This window comes from Lates calcarifer, linkage group LG17, assembly GCF_001640805.2.
Source record: "Lates calcarifer isolate ASB-BC8 linkage group LG17, TLL_Latcal_v3, whole genome shotgun sequence".
NCBI lineage: Eukaryota > Metazoa > Chordata > Actinopteri > Centropomidae > Lates > Lates calcarifer.
Genome location: NC_066849.1, coordinates 14,072,162 through 14,096,592, shown reverse-complemented (window position 1 = coordinate 14,096,592; position 24,431 = coordinate 14,072,162). Strand labels below are relative to the sequence as shown.

Sequence of the window (24,431 nt, the reverse complement as noted above, 5' to 3'; positions counted from 1 at the left end):
TTCAGAAATTTGTTTGGAACCACAAAACTGATTACAGTTTGAGTCTTTTTTGTCATTAATAGACATTATGGCAGACAGTTTGAGGCATTACAATAATCATTTAACTCTGTGTCTCCCTGCACTGCTTTTGCGAGGACACAAGTAGAATGGCTTTAGACTGTTAAATCGTTTTCTGTCTTTAGTAGGGAATGTGTCTTCCCTCAACCATTATTCAAAGGTGAAAGAAACTCATCTGTCTGATTTGTGACAGAGGACACTGATTGTCAGAAATACCTTTCTCCCAGTTTTACTGTCATTTTCTGTAATGTCTTCCTCCTCCTCTGGTTTGAATGTAGATCTCTGATTACATTGGTCATGAGTCAGAAACCAGACAAAAGAAACTAGTCTATCTGATTTGATAGTGAAGAACCGGATGGACCTCGGGGATAAAAGAAACCAATAAATGAATTATATTCATCCTGACATTAAACCCCTCCCATGCTGGCGTAATCAAAGGAACACGTTTTCAATCAGAGAGCATCACACACTTTCTCTAATTGACCTCGTCCATTATAAACGTAGCTGCTTGGCCCTAACTCCCATTACCTGACCCACACTCATCCATTTCCCTCATCAGCGCTCAGTAAGACCTGCAGGGTTTCTTTTCGTGCTGAACTTGGGTTTGTCATCCTTCCACCAGCAGCAGAGCCACCAGCTGGAGGGTAATAAAAGAAGCTGACATTGTAGTCTTGTAAGAGTGCCTCCTTTCCACTGCTGCACATCTCTCACTATAATTAACCTATGAGAGAGAAGAGTGAAGGGAGAGCAGAGCAACACTGAAAGATCACTGAACTACAACGCACAATCCAAATTTCAGCTGACTTTACACACTTTTCCCTTTTTCATTTTAGTTCTATATACTGCTAATTTGTTTTACCCTTGTTTCTGCCTGTATTATGTTCACAGGCAACATGTCTCTCCAACAAATTGCTATGTTTTTGACAGATGCACAAGATTTAGGGAGGAGATCAGGAGGGTTAGGGCTTTAGGCAATTAAAGTGCTTAAGTTAACGCTGGTCAAATTTGGACAAAGATTGTTTCAGTCCAGTATTAATAAAGTAAACACACCCTGTCTCTTTGAGTCAGTTTTGACTCCTTAAATATTTAACCAAGACCACTATTGTTCTCTGAACCCCTGAAAACATGGTTTTAATCTTAAGTAGTTCTCTGTAACATTAAATATTCATTACTAAATGTGCAACAATGAAGAAGAATGAAAAAAAAAAAAATAAATTGTTTGGTCTTACATATTAAGGAATTCAACACTAATTCAATGCTAAGGCACTGACTGGGAAAATAGGTTTTAAGTACCTCTAAGCAAGAGGCAAATGGAATATGTTGTTAGTGATACATACGTTGAAAATATTTCTTAATTATGTTGATATGAAACATAGTTACCGCAAAATTCATCTTACCCCAAAATGTCGGAATCATACTGAATAACTGAAAACAAACCAACATACAATACCTTGTCAAAATCAATATTGCATATCTCTCTTTCTTCCAGATACCACACATACACATCTGAGAGAGACACTGAGAGATAATAGAGGTGGTCAGGATGGCAAGAGAGAGCAGGATTGAAGGACAAAGGCAGTTTAATGGTGGCTGGGCGGTAAAGCTCACCCTCAGGCTGAGCTCACCCTCTGCCTCCACTTTTACTCTCTCTCCCTTTGATAACTCTTCATATCCTGGCAGAACAAAAGCCCTCTCCAGGCCCCAGTGGCCAATTTCCTCTTTCCCCATTACCTGCCCATTAAGAAAAACTGTGGAGAAAGAGGACACTGAGCCCTTTTTGCAGAGCCAGCCCAAGTCATTACTTACACTATAGCTGTGTCGCTACTTGCAGCTTGGCCTGCAGCTGCTAATGATGAGAGATGGAAGTAAAAGGAGGAGGATCCCCTCTGTGCATTGAGCAGGAGGGTACAGTAACCTGATTACTAGCGGCTGCCTGGAAAATGGCATTACATTCTTGCTGCAGACTCGTCTCTCACTTCGAGCCTCTGACTGTCCTAGATCTGGGCGGCTGCGCTGCCTTTCTCTCTGTAGCTCAAGTTTATCATTGTGCTTTGTAAGAAGCTCTCGTACGCGCAGCTACTAGGCAGCTTTCTGCTTGTGAGTGCTTTGATTGCAAAACGTGGCTTTCTGTCTTCTTCATGCATTACTATTCCAGTCCATCAAGATGTGTTTTGATTTAATTATCCACCTACAATAAGGCATGCTGGTCCAGCTGCCTTTCAGTTACATGACAAAGCTGTTACTGACTACAGTATGCCACTGGGAGTTACAGCTCACATGTGGGCAGCAAGAAAAAAACAGACCATGATGCGCAACTTCAAAGCTGAATGCTGTTCACAGGGCGACCCTTTAATGAGTTGACTTAAACCAGAAAATTGTCTTTTATCATTTGGATACCTGCAATTCAATCCAGGCCCACTCATCTTGTCTGTTCTGTCTCAAGTATCTGTGGTGCTGAAATAGACCGAGAGCTATTTATGGAGAGACAGAGGGAGAGAGAGAAAGAGAGAGGGGGAAAGAGGTAAAAGAGACAGTGATGTTCAGTAAAAACAAGACTAAGAGTCTGCAGCCACATTAGCAGCTCTGTGAGGCTGCACAGCAGTGTTTTGAACTAAATGCTAACATCAGCATATTTTAGTTATAACATGCCCATGATGACAGTGCTAACATGCCGTTGTTCAGCAGGTATAGTGTTGATCATGTTCATCTCAGTTTAGCGTCTGCTAACATTTGCTTATTAGCACTTAACACAACACGTCCAGGGGATCATCAAAGTCAAAAGGGTTCATCCTCTGTTGAGCATGAATGTGTATACAAAATTTCCATTCAACATTTGCTGAGATATTTTAGGACTAATGTGGCAGGCAGATCAACTGACCAACCGGCGTTATCATTCCTAGAGCTATACCACTTGCACTGCTGAAAAAAAAAAAAAAGCATTACTGTCATTCGAATATTAAGGATTGATTGTATGGGCATATATTTTAGTCTAGGAGAAAATGAGTCATGTCACTAGAATGGTTAAAAACTGAATTTTAATCAAAGCAAAGCATTATTTAAGTCAACACCACAAGCAATTATATGTCATCCATGATGAGTTCAGTGCCCCTGTGGTAGTACCTTTAACCAACCAGTGCGTGCACACCCACACAGACACACACACAGTAATCAGGTTGCCAGGACACAGGCCCATGAGGCCCTTGTTACCTTGAGTGACTTTGGCCAATTAAAGCCTTTGAAAACAGCAGCTATAGGAATAGAGAATTGTAGGGAGAAGGAGGAGGAGGACAGGGAGGGGACCATTATATGCAAGCATCAGCACCACAACAACCTCCCAGCCTTCTCATCATGACCAATTTTTAACCCCATCTTCTTTTCAGAAATTGTCCTATTCACCAGTCAGCCCTGATTTAAATCCCAGTTGATATCCTCATCACTGAGGTAGTCCTAAAAGTCCCAACCAGCAGTCCAAAAATTCAGCCTGTAGAGCTCACCTGGACAAGTTGTCAGGTAAGATGCATTGCGTGTACGTCTGCATGTGATTGGATTTGATCCACAGGGTGGAGTAAAACAGATGAGCAAGGCAGGCTTTCAGTGTTTATGTATTGGCTAACAATCCTAGGTCAAGTGTAGATCTCCTGAAGTGATGCTGCACTTGCCCACCCCCACCCTGATTAGTACGGTGTCACACTGCCTCTCTGAGCGCCCTGACACCCAACCTCACCTCCCTGCTGTCATCCAGCCTGCCTCTCGTTCACCGGTCCCTCATTGGAATGGATCGCAGTCCTGCTGCGCAAACAAGATAGGCTGCCAGTAATGGCTTATTGTTTGAAGATGCTCACCCATGCTGTGAGAGGAAATGAATGATGCTCTTTAGATGCAGCCATTTACATATCATAAAAAGGATCTGCCTATTTGAGGATGTGACAGTAAAGCCATCATTTGTCGGTTTTTCATATAGGAGGACTTTTCTCGTCATGATGTGCTTTTATTAGACTGTTAAATATGACAGGATTTGTTTCCATGAGACTTAGTGCAGAATTTCTGTAATTCCTCAAAAAGAGCAAGAAAAAAAAGTCAGCTTCAAAAATTCCTCCTTAATTTTAAGCAGTGATATTAAATAATAAGAAATTGTACTTTCTAAAGAGACAGTTTGTTCCACTCAGGCATTTTGTCTAAAGAACACTATCTGGACTGGTGCCTATTTGGGTAGATACTGTTATCAGTAAAACTGAGCCAGGAAGCTTTTGGACTTCCAGTGCATACACAGATCCAAGTGATTAAGCAAACATTTTAAAAAGCTATTAGGTAAACCACAGAAACACGAGGCAAAATTACACCCCAGACTGCCAGCATCAGCTTCTCCGTCTTGTTTTTTTCTTAAACTTTTTGTCTTCCTTGCGTTTTTTTCTGTAACACATTATACACAAACACATTGTCTTTTTTTGAAATACATCTCACATAGGACTAATTAAATAAAAAGCAGTCCTTTTAACGTCAATAAAGTGATGAATTACAGGTTTTTGAAAGCTGCTGCCAGACAAGGTTCTGTTTTTAGCAGTGTTTGAGCAACAGAATTAGTTATGTGGGCTGAAAGTGTCAGTGGAATAATGGAAGAAAGGCCACTTAGTTTATATGTTAAAAAATATACTCAGTTTTTCTTAGGTAATGTGTACAAAACTGAATACACTGAATGAATTTTTATATATTTACAATAACATACCTTCCTATTCGGAGAGGAACAACACTGCTGTCCATGAGCCTTTGACGAGTAATAATTACTGAAGATATAAGAAGAAGCCAAAGCTTTAATTGTTATGCAAACTTAATGTAAGGGTACATCCAGAGGAGCCATTAACCATCCATCATGCACTTACCAAATCATTTGTGCTTGTTGATGTTTTAAAAGCATTTACTGGACAAGTTCAGCAAGTTCAGACGGAGCGAGTTGTTCAGCTGAGTGCAGTGGGTGCCCTCATATCTTCTTTAAAGTGGAAAATTTCAAGACTTTGACAGTGAAGAACAGCTTGTCTTTTACAGCTTGTTTCCGTGGTCACAATGAACTGACTGAATTTGTGGGCTTTTCTTACAATGTCACTTTACTTGCGAGGCATGCAAAGTCATTTCATTTTAAGAAAGGGTGCAGTCAACCATCTAATGGCTCTATTGTGATGATGACATTGTAATAGTACAAATTTATCAAAGCGAAGTATGACCCATAGTGTGGAGCATGCCTCAAATGGGAACTGCCAGCTGTTATAGATGGTTCTCTATTGTGAGAATGCTGTACAATGGGCAAGAACTGCTTTTCTTTCAATATGTCTCTGTGTGGATGCTTGGGTGTGTGTGTGTGAGGGTAGGGAGGTGTACAGATTAGTGTTGGTGCACCTGTGTGTGTGTGTGTGTGTGTGTGTGTGAGTGTGTGTGTGAGAGAGAGAAGATAAAGAGAAACTGTGACAAAGACGGAAAGAGAGAGAGAGCCCACAGGCAGTTCATTACCCGTCCACCACAATCACAAGGAATCCGTCAGAAGATAAATGATCTCCCACAGTACCACTGATCTCAATGGAGGTTGGATGCCATATAACTCAACATAGCAAGACATCACTGGCAAACATTCGGTGCTGCGCACAGCTATGAATCTCTGTCTTTCAGGTAGTCAAAAATATAGAGGCGAAATGTCACGGTTGAGCCTCTGTATCTTGCTTTTCAGATTAAATGTTTTAAAGGTCTTTACTTAAAAGCAACAGTAATCCCTTTTAAAAACTCTGATCGACGGTCAGTGTGGCTTAATGCCATTTATTGCAAGTAAAGGGAGGCATCAAAAAAGCAGTGCCAGTGTTACGTCTTCTATCTTTTTGGCAAAACTCAGACTGGGCCGGATTTTCCCCTGAGCCCTTTATCAGAAGACTGATGTCCTGATATGACTGCTAGCACTAAGCCGAACATCACAAAAACAGATTTTTGGGGAGACCGTGGCCATTCATGCAGAGCAGCTGTGCCAGGTGAGATACTGACGGCAGCTTTATTGCCAGTTATTTCTAATTCTCTTGAGCGCTGGCTCACTGGGTCTCATTTGCTGGTGTTCTGATGGCTTATAAAGCAGATTTAAACACTGGGGGCCTTTCTTATTTTATTCTTTTTTCTGTCCCTCGGGACCTTTCTCTTTGACGCTTACTCCTTTTAAAACTAAGCAGCAGCCAGTCACACCACCAAGCCAAGATAGTGCTACTTTCATTCATCATCAAACAATGAATCAGCGGAAGGCAGCCCATTAGGATCACACGTAATTAGGCTAATCTATTATAATCTCACCCTTTGGCAAACACATACTGTCCCACTTCAACAGATGCCCTTCCATGCCAGATTATGCTGAGGCGTGCTAGTACATCTCATCGAGCTGCTTCACAGTCTCATATATAGGAAATGATAACATCAGCTTGCTATTCAGAGTCCTTCCTCTTTGGTCACCACAGCAGAGGAGGATCGTGAAAGTAGAGGCATTGTTATTTTCAGTCAAAGGATGTCCTTTAACCAAGCGCATGGGTTCACTTGGTAATCTCTAATTATTAGGTGTTCGCATGGATGATATCAGACTGACAGGGATGTTTTCTGCTTGGAAACAGATATTCACCAAGGACACAGCTCAGGGATTCCTCAGCACCGCATCCACAAGTTTGCAGGAGGCTGGCTTTGTGCCCGACAATCGATCGGGGAGATCTCAGATTTCACAATAGCTTCCAGGTGTGTGGCCAATTTAGGTTCCTATTTTTAAAACTGAACACCAAAGCGGCTCTTTTCAGTTTGTTATGTTTTGTCACTGAGTCATCGGTGCCATTAGTCAGTCATCAGTCATGAGACCTGCTCGATGTGGCTTTAGACCCTGAAACATCCACAAAACACTTTTGATAATAACAGACTGGAAACGTCACATGACCGACCAATCAACCAAAGAGCCTTCATCAGTGCAGAGATGAAATTCAGTATGATGATTTCCTCATGTTGGGTCACTCAAGTATACTCAAGCAGTTATTTCTGGTGAGGGATGGATGCTGCCTTTGAAGCTTTCCTTGTGAAAATGTCAAACAAATAATGTGTGTGTGCGTGTGCGTGTGTGTATACACACGCACACACACATACACACACACACACACACGCACACACACACACACACACACACGCACACATATATATATATATATTTACTATGTGGGATCTGGCAGGTTTGTGGGGGACTAAAAAGGTTTGGACACCACAAGTTTAAATGGCTGTTTGAGGCCTAAGACTTGGTTTTAGGGTTCAGGTTAGAATTAGGTATAGGTTAGGCATGCAGTTGTTATGGTTTGGGTGAGGGGCTAGGGAATGCATTGTGTCAATGACGGGACCCCACAAAGATAGGTGTACAAGATTTGTGTGTGTGTGTGTGTGTGTGTGTGAGTGTGTCTGGGTGGGGTGGGGTGGGGTGGGGTGGAGAGGTGAGGGTGCTCTTCACAGAAGATTAGATGTGGGCAGCGGTGCTGATTACACAAGGGTCTGTGAGGCACACGTAATCACGTCATACAGCTTAGTTTGTTACCATCTCTTACCCTCTGCCAGACAAAAGAGTTTCCATCCCTCTGCTCTCTCTAGCTGCCTTTTGAAAACTTTATGCAGCAAATGAATGCAGAGAGGAACAAACTGTAATAATGAACACGCTGTGAAGAGGCAACCATCTCGTCTCTGATGGTTCCAATATATGATTTTTCTCTTACAGTCTCAGTCTGTTATTGGAGTTAAAGCTGTTGGCCATAAAAGAGGCTGCCAACAGCGCAGTGAAAATACCACGCATTATCTCGCTCTTCAAAGCATGAACACTTCCTCTGTTGTGCACAACAGACTGATTTACATTTATAAAAGTGATGATGCTACATAATAATGCTCTAACAGGATTGATGGAGCTGGAACCTGCCTGGTGTTTATGTTATGCATGTCTCTCTGGATACCTCAGAGTTCCTAATTATAATTTACAGTATACATTCCCTGCAGTCTGTCATGGATATGAAGAGCAGTATGTTAGTATGGACTTATTATTAGAAGGATGGATTGGAGTTAATAAATCTGCAGACTTAGAAGAATGTCACTGAGTAAAAACATTAAACTCCATTATTAGACGCTTAATTGATTAATTGATTAGTCACAGTTCTGAACCCAAACAACCATATAGGTCCCTTGTCCCTACCACTGGATATGACCTATGGTAGTGTACCAGCAGCAGATGCACTGGACCTTTGTTCTCATGATTACAATAATAAACAGCCATGTTGAGGTAGTGGGACTGTCATGGTTAAAAGAAACAACACTGATTATCAATTTCATACAGGAAACAGTGACATGCTCATACTTTGCATTATCCTTTGACATTTTATAGGCCAATCAATAAATGATTAATCAGTGAATTAAAAAAAATTGCTATACTGGCAGATTAATTGATCATTGAAATAATAGTTTGTTGCAGCTCATGCAAAATAGTTTTCATGGGTAATTAATTCTACGCTGCTTTTTCTTATTTAGCCCAAAACTTCATCAAAACCATAACGAAAGTGCCTGAGCTTAGTCAAGCTTAACTTTTCCAAATTTAACTAAGCTGTATAATAATTTGTCAAATTTGTGTGATTATACTTTAGAGGTAGATAAAACCAAATATAAATATTCTTTTAAATTCTTTCAAACCATAAAGAAGTATATAATTGAACCTACTGTGGTTTTGTGTCACTCGTGCTAATCATTGCCAACAACAACAGCTTCTTTCTTCTCCTTCCTCTCTCTGTGTCTTCATCTCTCTCTGCACCATTGTTAAAGCTGTGACTGACCTTTTCTGTGGCAGCCTGTCTAACTACCCTGGGGTATATGATAGCTGGAGGATAGGCTTTAATTGACGTGATAGCATTCTTGAGGTTGGGCGAGGTGAGGGACAGGAGTAGGTACAGAAATGTTGAAAGTAGAAAGGTTGTGCTCTTGCGAGGTTTTCGCTCAAGGTTGGAAATGTCTCCTCATGAGTTTAGATGACAATGATGTGATAGGAGACAGCTGGATTCCTCTCTGATTTGAAGCATTTTTTTCTGTTTTCAGCAGCATCACTACAGGATGATGTGATCATTGTTATGCCTCTGCACCGGCCACAGCTGTGGCCAGAGGCATCATGCTGTCTTCAGGCTGTCCGTTCATCCCATTCTCCTGAACACAATATCTCAGAAACGCCCTGAGGGAATTTCTTCAAATTTGGCACAAACATTCACTTGGACTCAAGGATGAATAAATTAGATTTTGGTGGTCAAAGGTCAAAGGTCAAGCTCACTTTGACCTCACAAAACATCTTTTTGTCCATAGCTCAAGAATTCATATGCTAATAATGCCAGTATTTGGCACAAATGTCTAATAGGATAAACTGATTAAGTGATGACATTTTATATTCAAAAGGTCAAAGGTCAGCTTCTCTGTGACATCATTATGATCTGCTGAAACACTTTAATGGCCATTAATCATTGCTATAACTCAGGAACAGAAGAGGAGATTTCGACCATGTTTCACATTTGGTCAGATATTGAATTGGTGACACTGATCTTGGGTGCCCACCTTGAAACCTTGGTGATTGTATAGATCCTTTGTGCTACCGGGTTTATGATGGAATTTGTGGATCTTTTGCAGCAACATTCATATTTGAGGCATTGTCTACTGTCATGGCTGCCACTTCATGTTCAGACTCAGCTTCGTTGGCTGAGCATGTGAACTCATACAACTGGAATCATACAAGTCATTCAGTATAGTGATAACTTGCATTTCACTGAAAAATACACTTAATAACTTTCATTAAAGTCCTTCATAGTCTTCACTACACATACTATCTACAGACATAGACGTAACATGGTTGGGTGTCTCACGTTTCACTGCATGAGTGCACATAATTGAGCCCATGTCTTTTCTATGACCTTTTCACTGGACTGTGCAGTTTTCTCTCTTGTTGAGCTGAAAGCAAAACAACAACGCTAAACCAGCCGCTGGGATACTTTAAGTACCGTAGAAATGCAGCTGTTATCTGAAGAGCTCGCTTGTCTTTGCAAGCTGGAACAAGATAAATCTTTTTTAGTGAGGACTCAACTCTGTATTAACTTTACTGAATGAATGTTGCTTCACTTCCTTACATTGATTTTTTTTTTTAAATGAATGTTTAATACGATTTCACACCCAGTGATACAGTATTTTGAAGTCTATACATTAGTTGATGATTGTCAGATGTAATCATCTACAGAGATAAATCACAGTTAGAGTTGTCAGCTGACCAAAAATAGAATTATATAAGTAGAGGTGGATCATGATTCATTATCTTTACTTGAAGTTTTTTCTCCATCCATGCATCCAGAGGCTTCCACTTAGCGCAGCCCATAGTGTGCACTGGAGCGTTTTTTCCTTGCCTACATGAACGAGCCACGTCACTTTCTTCCACTGCAGGGCATTAATGAGGCTGAAGCAGCAGGAAGCTACTTCCCAGGATCATTGTCTGCTATTGTTTAACAAAACTTGAGCATCTACAGCACTTCTGACTGTTTTGACTGATTTTGATCTCTGTAACATAATCTGCATTCATGAATCCCTGTTGTAGGAGTTGTAGCCAAGAAGGCTTGTAGTAGGATGTTTGTGTTTGGATCTCAAATGGCTAAAATATTTCATTTCCAAACATAGTCCAGAGGAATGTCAGATTGTAAAAGTAAAGATGCTCTAACTTCTGTTTCACAGATTTTAAAGTCCCACACATGGCTGGGTTTTCATAGACAAATGAATTAATTCTTACATGCTTGTGTTAGTGCAGGGAAACTGAGGGAGACTCAGGTGTATTTGAATTTTCAGTTGCACAAAGGCTGTACTGTGTGAAAATTCATTACAGGAAACAAAGTGTTAACACTTTGCTAGAAAAGCTTCATAACACAGAAAAATAATTAACAGGTTACAACAATTCGCCTTTGAGGTGAATGTACAGCACAGTGGCCTCAGATCAACTTTGAGTTAAATAAGTTACAATGGTTAACTTGTTAAATTTAGGGATTTGTAGGTCCTCTGCTGGGTAATATAATATATTATAATATATATAATAAAATCAGGGAATGTGTTATTACACTTCTGAATTAACTGGAAAATCCTCATCCATCCAAAACTGAAGAATGTGTGTGTGTGTGTGTGTGTGTGTGTGTGTGTGCGTGTGGTGTGTGCGTGGTGTGTGTGTGTCACCGCGGTCTACCAAATGATGCAAGCAATTTTAAATGTGAAAGTTAATAGGATTAAACACTCTGTAAATGCTAGCATCCACATGAGACCACATGCCTGCGCACACATACCCACATACACTTTTAGAAACATTAAACTCTTAATGGGGCTTCTCTCTACTTTGACATCTGCTGCTCGTTCTGCAGAGTCAAGGATCGTTGACTGTCAAGAATTTTAGCAGTCTGATGATAAGTGTTAGAAGACAAGTTTTTTCCCTAACCTCTGGACTGGATAGGAAAAGGTGAAAAAAGTAACGTGTTAGAGCTAAATTAAGCCTGAACAAGGCATGTCCAGCAGTAGAAAATTAAAATTTTGAATGTATTTTTGATACTTGTAGAGGCTTGGATTTCAAAATTTCAAACCAGTCTAGAAAAAATGGGCAAGAGGGAATAAGGTCAATTGTGAGAACAACTAGAGAGACTGAGATACCCACACTTCATCTCTGAAACACTTGTTCTACTGTCATACTGGGGACAGGGGTGAGAGAACTGTTCAGCTTAATCAGTTAAACTGCTTCCTGTAAGAGTGTGTGCTGATCTGACACTAACATACCGTACACGCAGACAGCTTAAACAGCCCGAAATAGCAACTCTGGTATCTATATGACTTGGACTAGACATTCCCATAACCAACAAGCCCTGTAACTGACACACAGGCCTCTTTCCATGGATACAGATACTGTCGCAGACACATAGAAACAACTACACTCTCATTGCCTTTGTCAGTGATGGATTACGCTGAGAGAGGAATGAATTGGAAGATACAATGGAGCAGCGTTCATCTTGCCACAAGAGATAATGGTTGTAGAAAAGAATAGGTACCTTTTTAAAACAGGGACATATAGTGCGAAGCTCTTTTGTTTTGCCTTCATGTCTACATTACTGTGTTCCTCTCTGTTCCCACTGAAAATACTTTGTTCTCTCTCCCTCCCTCATATCCCTCACTTTATCTCCACATGGGTGTGAAACTCTCACCCTCGTAGTCCTGCAGCTCATGTTTCGGTCAGAATTCTTCAAATGGTAATTAAAAGTACTTTGGTACTGATCGGATCTTGAAGATGTTGCTATAGTCTCATATCATTTTCATATCTGTGCAGTTTTCTAGACTCTATAGCTGAGATATGTAAACAGTGACATCTGGTCAAACTAGCCTGGAAACCAGACCAATGTAAGAACTCATGTTTATTCACTCCTGTAATGTTGAAGCATCTTTTGATGCTAGGCTAAGGTCAAACAGCTTCATCTGGTGGAAAATAAAATGTTTTTTTTACACAAATGCACTGAAAAGTGACAAAACCAATTATTCTGAACCTGAACATCTGAACTGGTAAGTTTAGAGCTTTCAAATGTGCACAGCATGTGGGTCTCTCTCTGTAAATGTGATAATATAAAGAGTATGGTGGTGTGGTCCTGCTCTATATGAAAAGTGCCATGAGATAACTTTTGTTGTGATTCGATGCTATATAAATAAAAATGACCTGACTTGACAATCACACTAACCTATTAACACAAACACCAGTCAACACCAATCAGAACAGATAACTATGTTCAACGTTATGTAACATATTTAATCTTTTTCTGTCCATATAGAACATGTATGTGATGTTTGCGTCACTATATGGACATGTATGCATCAATGTTCACTTCGCTGCCAAGCAGCAGTGTTCATTCCCTGCATGTATGGAGAGAAGCCAGAGGAGCAGGGCCTTTGACCTCTCCCCTGGCGCGCTGCTGCAGCCGCTGTCATGTGGAGAAATATGAATCACATGTCCATGCCTTGCCTCATTATCTACACTTGTGTGAACATGCCTGTGTGCTCACAGGCATATAGATGCACATATGCACACAATGGCATTCAGGTACTTCATGTGCATTTGGAAAAGCCAAACCCATATTGTAAGCTTGTACCTACACATACAGGCACGAAGTGAGATGCACACAGAGTTAGAGTCAGATTGCTGCCTGTGGGTAGGCTCCAAGTGAGGAGTCTGTCCTGCCCTGCTAACAAAACCTTCCTGACTTTAGACCTCTCAGCTGGTGTACATCCATCTGCATACCCAGCTTCTCTCTGAGCTCCGCTCTGCAGCCCTGCCCTCTTCTTCTGCCAGGGAATTCATTAGCAGCACGTCTCATAAGTATTTATAGAAATGCAAGGCAGTTCTTGCTCATCTGCCTCCAACAGACAAACTCAGACAGAAAGTTATAGAGACACTGAAATACACTTGGACTGTGTTTGAGATATACTTCGTGAACCACTGAAGGAAAGTGGAATAATTTGACCTTTTCTCTTGCTTCCCCTGTCTTCACTTAGAGGAGCACTTAGAGGAGGAACTGCTGTAAATCCATCCACCACAAAACACTAAACAAATTCCATATTCACCATTCTTCTGGGTCTTTACAAAAAGGGCTAAATTGCCATATTTTTCAGTTACGTTATCATTATCCTCCACACTTCATCCTTCATTCAGCATGTACTAACAACATCAAAGATTCCTATTTCCGCTCAAGCCTTATGCAAGAGAGCTTTGGAGAGACAAATTATTGGTTCATCTGGCAGAAAGCCCTTGAAATTAATTTAAAGCTAATTAGACCAGCTTCCATTTAAGTTTCATTATTTTGACTACCCTACAACCATCTCCATTTTCCTTGCTGTAAAGTGCCGGGTAGCGCTCGGTTGTAAGTACAGTGCTGTGACGGAGTGTGTTGAAATTGTCATTAGTGGCGATCATGAGATGGATGTAATTGGTATTTGTGGGTCCATGCTAATTGCTGTGATAATATGCAGACCTTGTTTTTTGCAGGGCGTTCTCCTGCAATTATCTGACAAGACCACCGGCTCAGAGAGGAAGAGCTGTTGTGTTGGGCTGAGGGTAAAGACAGAGTTGCTACAGTAGGTTAAAATCTACAGGCAGGATGTCGGGAGTCGGCAAATCAAAAGATGAGTGTCTCTTGCTCGAGGCGCGAAAAGGGATTCTCTCTGCAAAACAGCCATGAGAATGAGCCATGATGAAGATGAGAGCAGTGTTTCATGTGTTCCCCATGTAGCAACAGCCTTTGGATATCTCTCGCCTCTAATGTGTGAATCTGTCGTCACTATCTTTTCTTATTTCACTGTGGCGCCTGTGTCCTCTAAAGCAAGAAGAGCAGCAGAAAATGACATGAGTTGGACAGTTTTATGAATGTGACTCAATTAAATGCTTTGTTGATAAATAAGTGGACTATTAGAAAAATGATGCAATTTTGATAATTGTACAATCATTTCATTAAGCATGAAGACTTATTATAGCTCTGTGAGGCTATACTGATGTGTGGCTGGGCATTGGGCAAAATGCTAACATCAGCTTCCTAATCCTGCTGATATTTGATGAGGTTAAAACTCCAGCAGCACTTGTATAGAGAACAAGTTTACTGCCAGACCAGCCTGTTAGGGCTTGTTTGCCTTTGTCAGGGTCACATTACAAAGAATGTTTAAATAAGATAGATATAAAAAATATAGGCAACCAATCATATACATACATATGCATATCAGCCAAGTGGGTGTCCACACATGTATCAACACTTTTTTCCTATTTCTGTTCAATGTGAAAGTATATGAAGATGTGTCAGAAGTCCCTGCTTTAACATGCAGATGTGTCACAGACATGTTGTTTACATGTTCTTCATCAGCTGAGGCTGATGGGAATGTTTTTAGTTTAGCAAGAATTTGATTAACTGAAAATTTGACCTGATGATGCTGCTAGAGGAAAACCGAGAGGGTCAATAAAAGTTATTACAATCCATCTTGAAGGGAACTTGAATGTGTGAACGATACTTGTCAAAGTACTTCACCAAAAAGAAAAGAAAAGAAAAGAAATAAAATGACAAAACAGCGCCCAAAATAACATCGGGTATGAAATCGATAGTGATTTTAAAAAAAAATATTGCTTTTAGGAGTAGTATAAAAGTATGTTTCAAGAAGAAATCTAACCTGTTTTTCTTAGTATTAGTATCAATGTCTGCCACAGCTGTAGAGCTTAATCTATTTTTGTAAATGTGCAGAGGACTGGTGGCACTAACTTAACACTGGGCAGTACCTTTAAATATCTGGGTGTAAATCCTGCTCACATCTGCCTCTGTGAAGTGCGTATTTGTTTATCAACAGCTCTCATCCATGATAGCTCATATCTCCCTGGAGGACCAAACACATGCTCCCTCCACTCCGGCGCCTGGTTTCTGGAGCAAATTAATTCCCAGTTGGAGAATGACTGTTATGAATGGGCTGGGCGAGAGAGATGGATGGGCTACCCATTCTTCTGCAAAGCCCTCTGCTCCCAGTAACAAAGATGCTGGGGCTTGTCCTACTTTTGTGAGAGGAAAAATGTGGCTTTGTACAGTAGCTCAGGGGACTCTCCATGTGGGGCTGGGAGGGCTGCCGTGTTAACAGACTTGGAGCGGAAAGACACCCAGAGGAAAATCTACCAACAGAGAGAAAGATGTAGAGCTGGGAAGCTGTGAATTTGGGTGCTTCAACATTGATTACATCCCTTCTCAGATAGAGGCTTCTTGTTTGAGAAAGCCTGACTACACTGTGTTGATATTTGGTGCCTGCGTGTGTGTGTGTGTGTGAGAGAGAGAGAGAGAGAGAGAGATAGTCGGTGTAGGGCCAAGACGGTCCCATGGCATTCGGTCTGAGACTCATGATGCTGTGTAAAGCTTGTTAGCTGCTTCTCTGCTGTGGTGTAGGTGGCACTTATCCACTGTCACCTTTTCTGTCAGAACTCAAAACTGCATGTTTATTGAGTATAAAATAAGCAAAACAAGTCAGGCATACAGTAAAAAACCAACCCAAGTGCTCGGTTGCAAAGAGCTCATACTGTATGTGATGAATGTTCAGTACCTCCGGAATATCAAATTACCAGATATTAATGAAACTACAAAGAAAAACTATATTGAAAATATGAACAATGTGACAAACTCCATATGGAAACTGAAAAGGAATTCACAGTGTAGAGTTGCTGCATCACCTTGTCCTTTCAAACAAACACCACCTATTAGGGAGGGTGAGTTTGACATTTTCTCCTTCACAGACCAGTGATTTATCTTGTTGCTGGTGCAAAGAGTTTAATTTTAAAATGGGACAGATGGCACATTCTTTAAATATTTAGAGCTAAAACTGGTCGTTAAAAAATAAGGATCACGCGAAATTAAAAAAGAGGTTATGATATGGCCTGAGTGGACTTTCTCTTAGGTTGTCAGTATATCAAAATTACATCTTACCGTATCTGAGATTGTAACACAAACTTCTGTGTTTGTCTATGTCTCATCCTTTTCTCCGCCTCATGCTTAACTTTATTAGCACTATCGTCAGCAAAGTGGTTGTGGTTTAAGTGGTTTGTTTTTGCTTTTGAAGCTCAACAATTTTCATATTCAACTCAACTCCCTCCTGATATTATGTTCCATCCTGACATCTGGATTCACATAGAAACACATCAAAATGTGTTGTAATTACAATTAAAACTCCAAAGCCATTTTGGGGAGATTCATTTCGAAAGTGCTGAGGCTGCAGATGTCAGCAGGTTTATATCAGTTATTATCAAAGTGCTGATTTACAGACACTCAAGGCACCAAAAAAAAGCTGCTATTTCTTTCTAATTTCATGCAGTAACAAAGACTGATGTTAGGATATGTATATTGTCATGTTCCTGTAAGTCAGATTGATGAATGGCAGAAAGAAAATCAATAATTTGACTCAAGCCATAATAATCAATAATAGAACCCAGTTGCTCTGTCAAGTATGTAAAAAGATCTTCCTTCTCCAGTGATCTGTGGTAACCTTTAGCAGAACTCAGACAATAACTAGTGGAAGGCTATGAATAGGTATATGTATAGAATAGGTATATAATGATATACTGCACTGAATAATGAGAGCAATAGCAGAGCACACGTTTACTCATAAACGGTGAATTGTGGACATCAAAACACTGAAATTTTGCCAAAATAATCAGCTGTTTTGTGAGGAACACTTTGTCGGGACGAGTACTCAGTAAGACCAATCTCATCATTTCAATCCCATCACCGTTTTGGATTTTGTCATTGTTGAACCAGGATATTAACCATGGATTAGATACTCAGAGTGAATGACACTGGGTCTCACAAACATACCACACCTGTGCATTCACATTCACATTCATTTATTCACTCCTACTGTCAAACTCTGACTAAAATGAACTGTAACACAATGTAAGGCATAGACCCAGGAAGACTTGATTAAAAGATAAACTTATATGGCTTATTCTAATGAAGCATCATGACTGTATTGCATGCATTTCTGTCCTCCCTCTGCTCCTGATCTCTCATATCTCCTCACATCACTCACACCCACATCTGTCTTTCAGCCTCACAGTTTTTCATTTTTAATTATTTTGTAGGGTTGATGGGTGGGTGTTCAGAGAGCACAGACGACAGTGAGTGGCAAAATAACCAAATTCACATGCTATGTGAGCAAGAACAACAACCTCTGTCTCCTCAATCAGCTTATAGGACAACTGCTGCTGATGTATGCTTGAATCCCTCTTAGTCTCCCTCTAGTCCGCTTTACGAGCTCCACAAGCTGCTCAGGGCCTCTATACAGTCTTAACTACCCAACCAGGGAAAAAGAGAGATTCTCACTGTGCCTCCCCACTGTCACCAGTGACTGAGGACTGGATGCCAGCCACTTTGGTAAGCACGGAGACACAGTGCAAATCCTTAAGGTTTGTTTATCTGGTCTCTTCAGAAAATCTTTCATTCATTCAACGTGAGTGTCTGCAGCTCCTGTGATTTGGAGCAGCTCTGCAGTGGAACTACAACACTTTAACGCCAATTTGAGACAAACTGTGAAAGAGTGAGCTGTTTTTCCAAACCTGGTATCGCCCAAATCAAGTCCCAGTGGGATCGGGGAGTATGATTACAATATATCACTTCATTCAGTGACGCACAAACGAGCTCTTCTGTCGGTTGACTCTACAGTTTTTTGTCGGCATAACATTCACCTCCCGTCAGTGCAAGAGTCCCATTGGACAAAGTTGAACTGTAGCTAGAAAATCTGCCAGAAAATCAAATAACTTACTCTGCACAATGTCGAACTTGTGGCTTTGGTGTGAAAGCCCAGTGAGGCCACGAGGTTCCAGGAGGTTCTTCATCTTCTACTCAAACCATTTTTATACAGTAAATATTTAAAAAATAAAATGTCAGCAGTGTCAAGAAAATGTGTTACATAAACACAAACTCAACTAATGTGCATGTACATTAAGAATTATAATAATAATAATATCAGTTTTACGTTCCTCTACCACAAACGGTATATATAACAAATGCGTGACACTGATGTGCAAATTTGAAATGATAACCATCTTAAATGTTTGGGCATCTAGTAAGCATCTTCTTGAAAGATTTTAGTTCCAGTTCAGCTCTCTCTGTTTGCATTTTACAATGTCTCACAATTTCCTGAAACTAGGCTCCAACATGCAGTCACTGATCAGTTTTCAGACTCAGCAATGTGTCTTGTAGACATTTAGTTTGCTGCCCTGCCACACATCTTCCACAAGGAGAGAGCCGCGCCGTCTGTGGAGCTTTTCGTTCCAGCCGGATACCACCTGATTTCACTCATTATCCCAGCTCCTGAAATAGTCAGGCCTATTAAATCGCTCTTAATCAAGACCATGGTTCATTGAATCAAGGAGACTTTAAAGTGTCTCTGTGGGAGAAAAAAAAAAAAATGCTTCCAGGTCCCCTTTGTCATGCCTGAAGCTGACCACCACGGCCGTGGGAGAAGTCATGATGAAATCCTCGTAGAACAAAGGGGGAGCTTTAGTGGACTTAAAACATCCAGGAGTGTGTGTGTGCAGCTATGATTAATGAGTCCTTGTGTTGTGAGGTGCATGCTTGCACAGATGCCTGCTGGTGTTTTGATGCCTTGTCACCCCTGTGTGTCAACTGATTGTTTTGACTGATCGCTGTGCTCTGTTTTTACTGCATCTGTTGGTTGATTATACTTTAACTTCCCTTCAAGAGATTTTTCTCCATTAAACATTACTTCATTTTGCTTTTAGCACTGATTGGAATATTTTAAATCATTAGGACTTGTAAAAGTTTATTTTGCATCTCATAAAACACATCTGATTATGCTAATTAACTGCATTTTAATTTCAGTATCTAGCCTCTGTGTGAGGTCGGGTTAGGCTGTGGTGCCCCTTGAGAGAAAGTGTTTTGGCTGCAGTGAGTAGAAACCAAAGACACAATTGGGTGCTCCTGGTTGCCACAAATACCCACACAACCTAAAGAGGAGAGGAAACAAGAAATGCAAGTAGAGAAAACTGATTCCGAACAACTCAGCGATTTTTATATTGTATCAGTGGCCTATTTACTCTCACAGAGTGCTGGATGATAAACTCTAAACAAATAATCTTTCACCCAGCGAACCAAACTGTATGAACAAATCAGGAGCTTAATGAAAAGATGGCATGAACTGCTGAGATCTTAAGAGACTTGATCTACTTCTGATCAACGATAGCATCCATCCAAGATCTTCCCTGAGGGTGGTGGTAGTGGTGGGGGTGGTCTTGGAATATGGTAATCAAATTATGTAATCTTGTTGTGCTTAACAGAGCAAATATTCAAAGGCCTAGGAGCATCACTTCCATTGAGCCAGGACGTCATTTATACTCACAGTACAAGCGCTCCCATAATTAGGTTCACTGTAAACACGAATACCAAAGCAGGGGGAACCACTTCAGCAATTACACTGCAATCCATAATGTCAAAATGTTAGGGGAAGGTGTCACCTAAAGGAGTATGAATGGAGACAATCTCAAGGTCTTTTTTATCTGTAGTACATCAAAATGTGAATATACTGACTGAAACAATATCTCTTCTAGCTTTTTGTTTGATAAAGATGAGCAGCTGTGCTGAATCAGCTCGCCTCACAGCATCTTCAGTTGCACCTTCACGGAAAGAGCAATGAGGCTGACATCCACACCTCTGAATTGCTTTCCCTGAACTGCATCAATCTTTCCCAACACTTGATACAGGGAAGCGATCCCCTGCTCGCAAAAGTGGAACAACGAGCAGTTTGCTTCATGCAGGATGCTGCCATCATTTTTTCTTCAAATGTGTTTACAGAATGTTTAAGACAAAAAACCATTATTGGAGAAACTGAAGACCTGAGTCCAGCATTGTATTTCTGCCAAGCAGCTGTGCTCTGACAAGCCAGGCTCTGACATTACCCGTGCCGAACCCATTCGACGGCAGCCAACCATGAGGACGAGAGTTGGCGTCTCTGATGAAGCCCAGGTCGTGCCAAGATATTTGATCCGCCCAATATTGTTATCATCGTGTGCATATCCACAGCACAATTATGCAAAACATGTCAGTGTGTTTAAGGTAAAACCTTACACTCCCACATGCAGGGATAACTGAGAAAGTAAACAAATAAGTATTATGAAAAAAAAAACAAACGGGGACAGATAGGACAGCCTTATCTTGTTCCCACAGCCAACTGCTTCCTGAGCTGCAACACCCATAAGCTGACAAATCTTACTGACTGACAGTCATGTAATAAAGAAGGACTTACAAGTGTACCTACATTGGGAGAAGAAATGTGATAGCTCTGATTTTGAGCGATTGACTGATGCTGCACCAGTGTTACATCAAGAAGTGTGTACAGTATGAGCTTTATTTAAAATTCCAAGCTATGGAGACTCAAAACTGTGAATGATTTATGGGCCAAGCCTCTGTTCACATGGATGCTGTGAAATATGGAAAAATTATGACTTTAGAGGGCATAATCAACATTCATGTAATGTTTTACTATGATTCATAACAGCATGTTCTGTATCTTATATCAAATGTTAGCTAGATATGAAAAAAGATCACATTTCTGGACACCCCTTCCTCCTCAAAACAAGAAGTTCAACAAAAATGCTGTAAATTCTTCTTACCAAAATGCCACATTCAGGCCATTAGAACATACAGTATGACAAACAATTTACTTCACCCTGAAAGAGTTCCACGTTGAACAGCCACTGCCGGAAAGTTTTACAGATGTCTGTAGTCGTCATGATGCAACAAACCCCACCTATTCCCCCACACAAGCAATGTATTATGTTCCCAATCTCTATCCAGCAGAGGTCTGGCTCTATTACTCCCAAACTCACATAGCTCTGATTTCACATGTACACACACACACACACACTTGACTTCAAGGAGAAAGTGTTGTCAGCATCAAGATAAATGCATCAGTTACGCAGGCGAACGTCACAGCATAAGATCCATTACCGACAGATAGAGCATCTGCTTTGCATTCACTGGACATTTGCTGCTAAATTAGTCCCATATAATGGCTGACGAAGGGCAGTATCTTGTTTCAGTTGTGATCTAAACAAAGCACAGTGTAATGACTCGCATGCATGTGATGAGAAACATATAGTGTCAGACTATTGAAACATCATGGGATGAAACATGGAAAACTGTGATTAAAAGATGTTTAATCTTCAATTATGTGTCTTATAAACACCATAAATAAATATCACAGGCTTCTCATTGACCCCTAACAAACACAGCTGGGGGAGTCCAGACAAGAACTGTCGGCTGCCTTTTCATGCATTTTCAATGAATACTGCTGCTTGAGTAATATATCATGAAATATTCAATTTTGGTTTTTAACGCTCTTGAGTACTGACTCAGGAGTGGTCTTTTCATTATATAATCATCTGTCTGGAAGCTTAAGTATCTTTGTCAACCAACAGTATTAATTTCAGTCCATTTGTTTAAATAGAGAAGAGGTTAACATCATTAACAACTGATTGGGGATTACTGCTTTGCACTATGAGTTTATTGTGGTCGAATGACAATGTGTGATTATATTGTACATCAGACATGCAGTGTTGGAAGCTCGGAGGTGCAGAAGGAGGGACGAGCAAGCTTTTCATTAACCAGCTATTTTTATTTTTTTTTTGGTCATGCCTTGAACACTGTGTGCCCTCTCATCCCAGTTCTCGGTGTCTGAGTTGAGTTTCAGCCTCTGCTCGTGATGTAACACAAAGTGCATCGTTAGGACTGTAGTCTGATGTATGAAATTTGACGTCAGATCGCATGACGTCGCGTGCGCCTAGGCACGCGCGTTAAGAAACTGGTGATTTGTTGCAGTGTCAAGGCTGCCCTGCTTTAAACCTGCGTACAGGATCGCCTCCTGTTTACATCTGACACGCACCTGCACATGCAGTATGCGCGCTACAGTCTCTCTCTCTCTCTCTCTCTCTCTCTCTCTGTTTTCTCAATGAACATGGGAGATAATGTAGGACTGCAGCTGACTAAGTAGAGTATGTGCATTTATAGTTCCTCGCTCATTCCTTCCCATCTATTTAAGCAATAGTAACCTAAAAATCCCCGCTGTCATTCCTGCTGTAATTGATCAGAACAGGCGACCCTCAATTAAGTAAGAGGTCACAATGAAGGCATTAAAAACACCATGCATGTCTGTGTTGTCAGCTGACAGGTGTCTAAAATATCTACTTGTCTTGGACTAACCGTAATTACCCCATAACCCCTGTGTAACAAAAAATGCCCTTGACATGAACTAGACTGCACGTAGAAGTGCGCCTTGTTCACACCAGTTCATTTTTATTCCATACCTACTAACACAGTCCTAACACAGTACAGTACTAACACAGCTAAAAAAGAGAGAGAGAGAGAGAGAGAGGCTGCCTTCTTACCTGTAAATGCCCCTGGTACATATTGAGCACACAGTCAGTCGCGGATCTCTCCGTCAGTGGATCTTCAGACTTCTTCCAGACTTGCAGGGGCAGAGGGTCAGACTGGAAGTGTTGGCCTTAAAAGCTGCAGTAGAGTTTTTTTTGTTGTTTTTTTTGGTTTGTTTGTTGTTGTTTTGGTCAGAGGGTCCGGAGGAGCAGACAGAGCGGAGCTGTCCCTCTCCTCAGGTGCTGAAGCTGACACTTCGCTCTCATCCAGGATTTCTCTGCGCGGTGACACCGAGGCGCGCCGGGCGCAGAGAGAGTGCGACGTCGGACCGCACTTTCAGCAGATTCCTCCCAGTGTGCTGACGCTGGATTTTAACAAGTACCGTTTGGTTGATGTTAAACGACAGCGCTGCTGTTGTTGTTAAGGGAGAGAAATCTTCATCCTGAACGCAGAGGCGTTTTCCGCGTATCTCTCCCTCTCTGCGTACCTCACCTCGCCTCTGTCTCCCTCTCTCGCTCTCCCTCTCTCGGCTGTGGATTAAATGTTTTGACGCTCCTCCGGCTTCATTCTCTTCTTATAGTGCGCTCCTCTTCCCTGTTTGCCAACTATACTCCCCCCTAACCAAGCCCTCCAGTGGTGACGTACTCCACAAGGAGGCACACAAGAACATTTCACTCACACCTCAGAGCATGTTCAGAAAAAAATACACACACAGACACACACAAAATGTTCAAAATGTGCATGTATTCCATATGTATTTTGAAAGTGCATTAGTTATTTATTACCTGTAGTAATAGAGTATATATATATATATATATATATATATATATATATATATATATATATATATATATATATGTGTGTGTGTGTGTGTGTGTGTGTGTGTGTGTGTGTGTGTGTGTCTTTTGTCTCAGCATAGTAAACAGCATTATAAGTTTATTTACTATGTGGAATTAATGGAATTAGAACTTAAATTCTTTAAAAGTAGATTTAACTATGCCTGTTTACCTTTTGGCCAATCTCTGTACAATTTCTAATGTTAAAATTACATTTTTTGTTCAAATTAACTTTCCTAATTAAATGCTGAAAGCAAAGTGTGTACAGTACATATTATATCTGAAAGAGCGTGGGATCTGCATGTGATGAACAAATTAGCTGTTGTTCCCAGCTGTCCAATTAGTAGAAGAAATGATTATATAACCAAAACTATGCAAGTCATATAGTTTATAGGTAATTAGGTGGGAGAGCTAAGACACAAATTAGCTTATATTTATACCACATAGCCTCCATTAGTCTTATAGTGTCTTCTTTGGATTTTTATAAGTGGGTTTAGCCTCCACAACATTCCTGACTACGTGGGTGAAA

At 40.8% G+C, this 24,431-nt stretch overlaps 1 protein-coding gene across 3 annotated transcripts in view; it reads right to left on the bottom strand.

Moving 5' to 3' along the window:
• The window catches only part of pex5la (peroxisomal biogenesis factor 5-like a), a 90,685-nt gene extending 67,040 nt beyond the window's left edge, over positions 1 to 23,645 (bottom strand). For all 3 annotated transcript variants that reach the window (XM_018673220.2, XM_018673221.2, XM_018673222.2), the window contains exon 1: positions 23,081 to 23,645. In XM_018673220.2, the coding sequence (XP_018528736.1) occupies positions 23,081 to 23,101 (21 nt within the window). In that variant the 5' untranslated portion in view covers positions 23,102 to 23,645. The remainder of the gene's footprint in view (positions 1 to 23,080) is intronic.
• Positions 23,646 to 24,431: the final 786 nt, after the last annotated feature.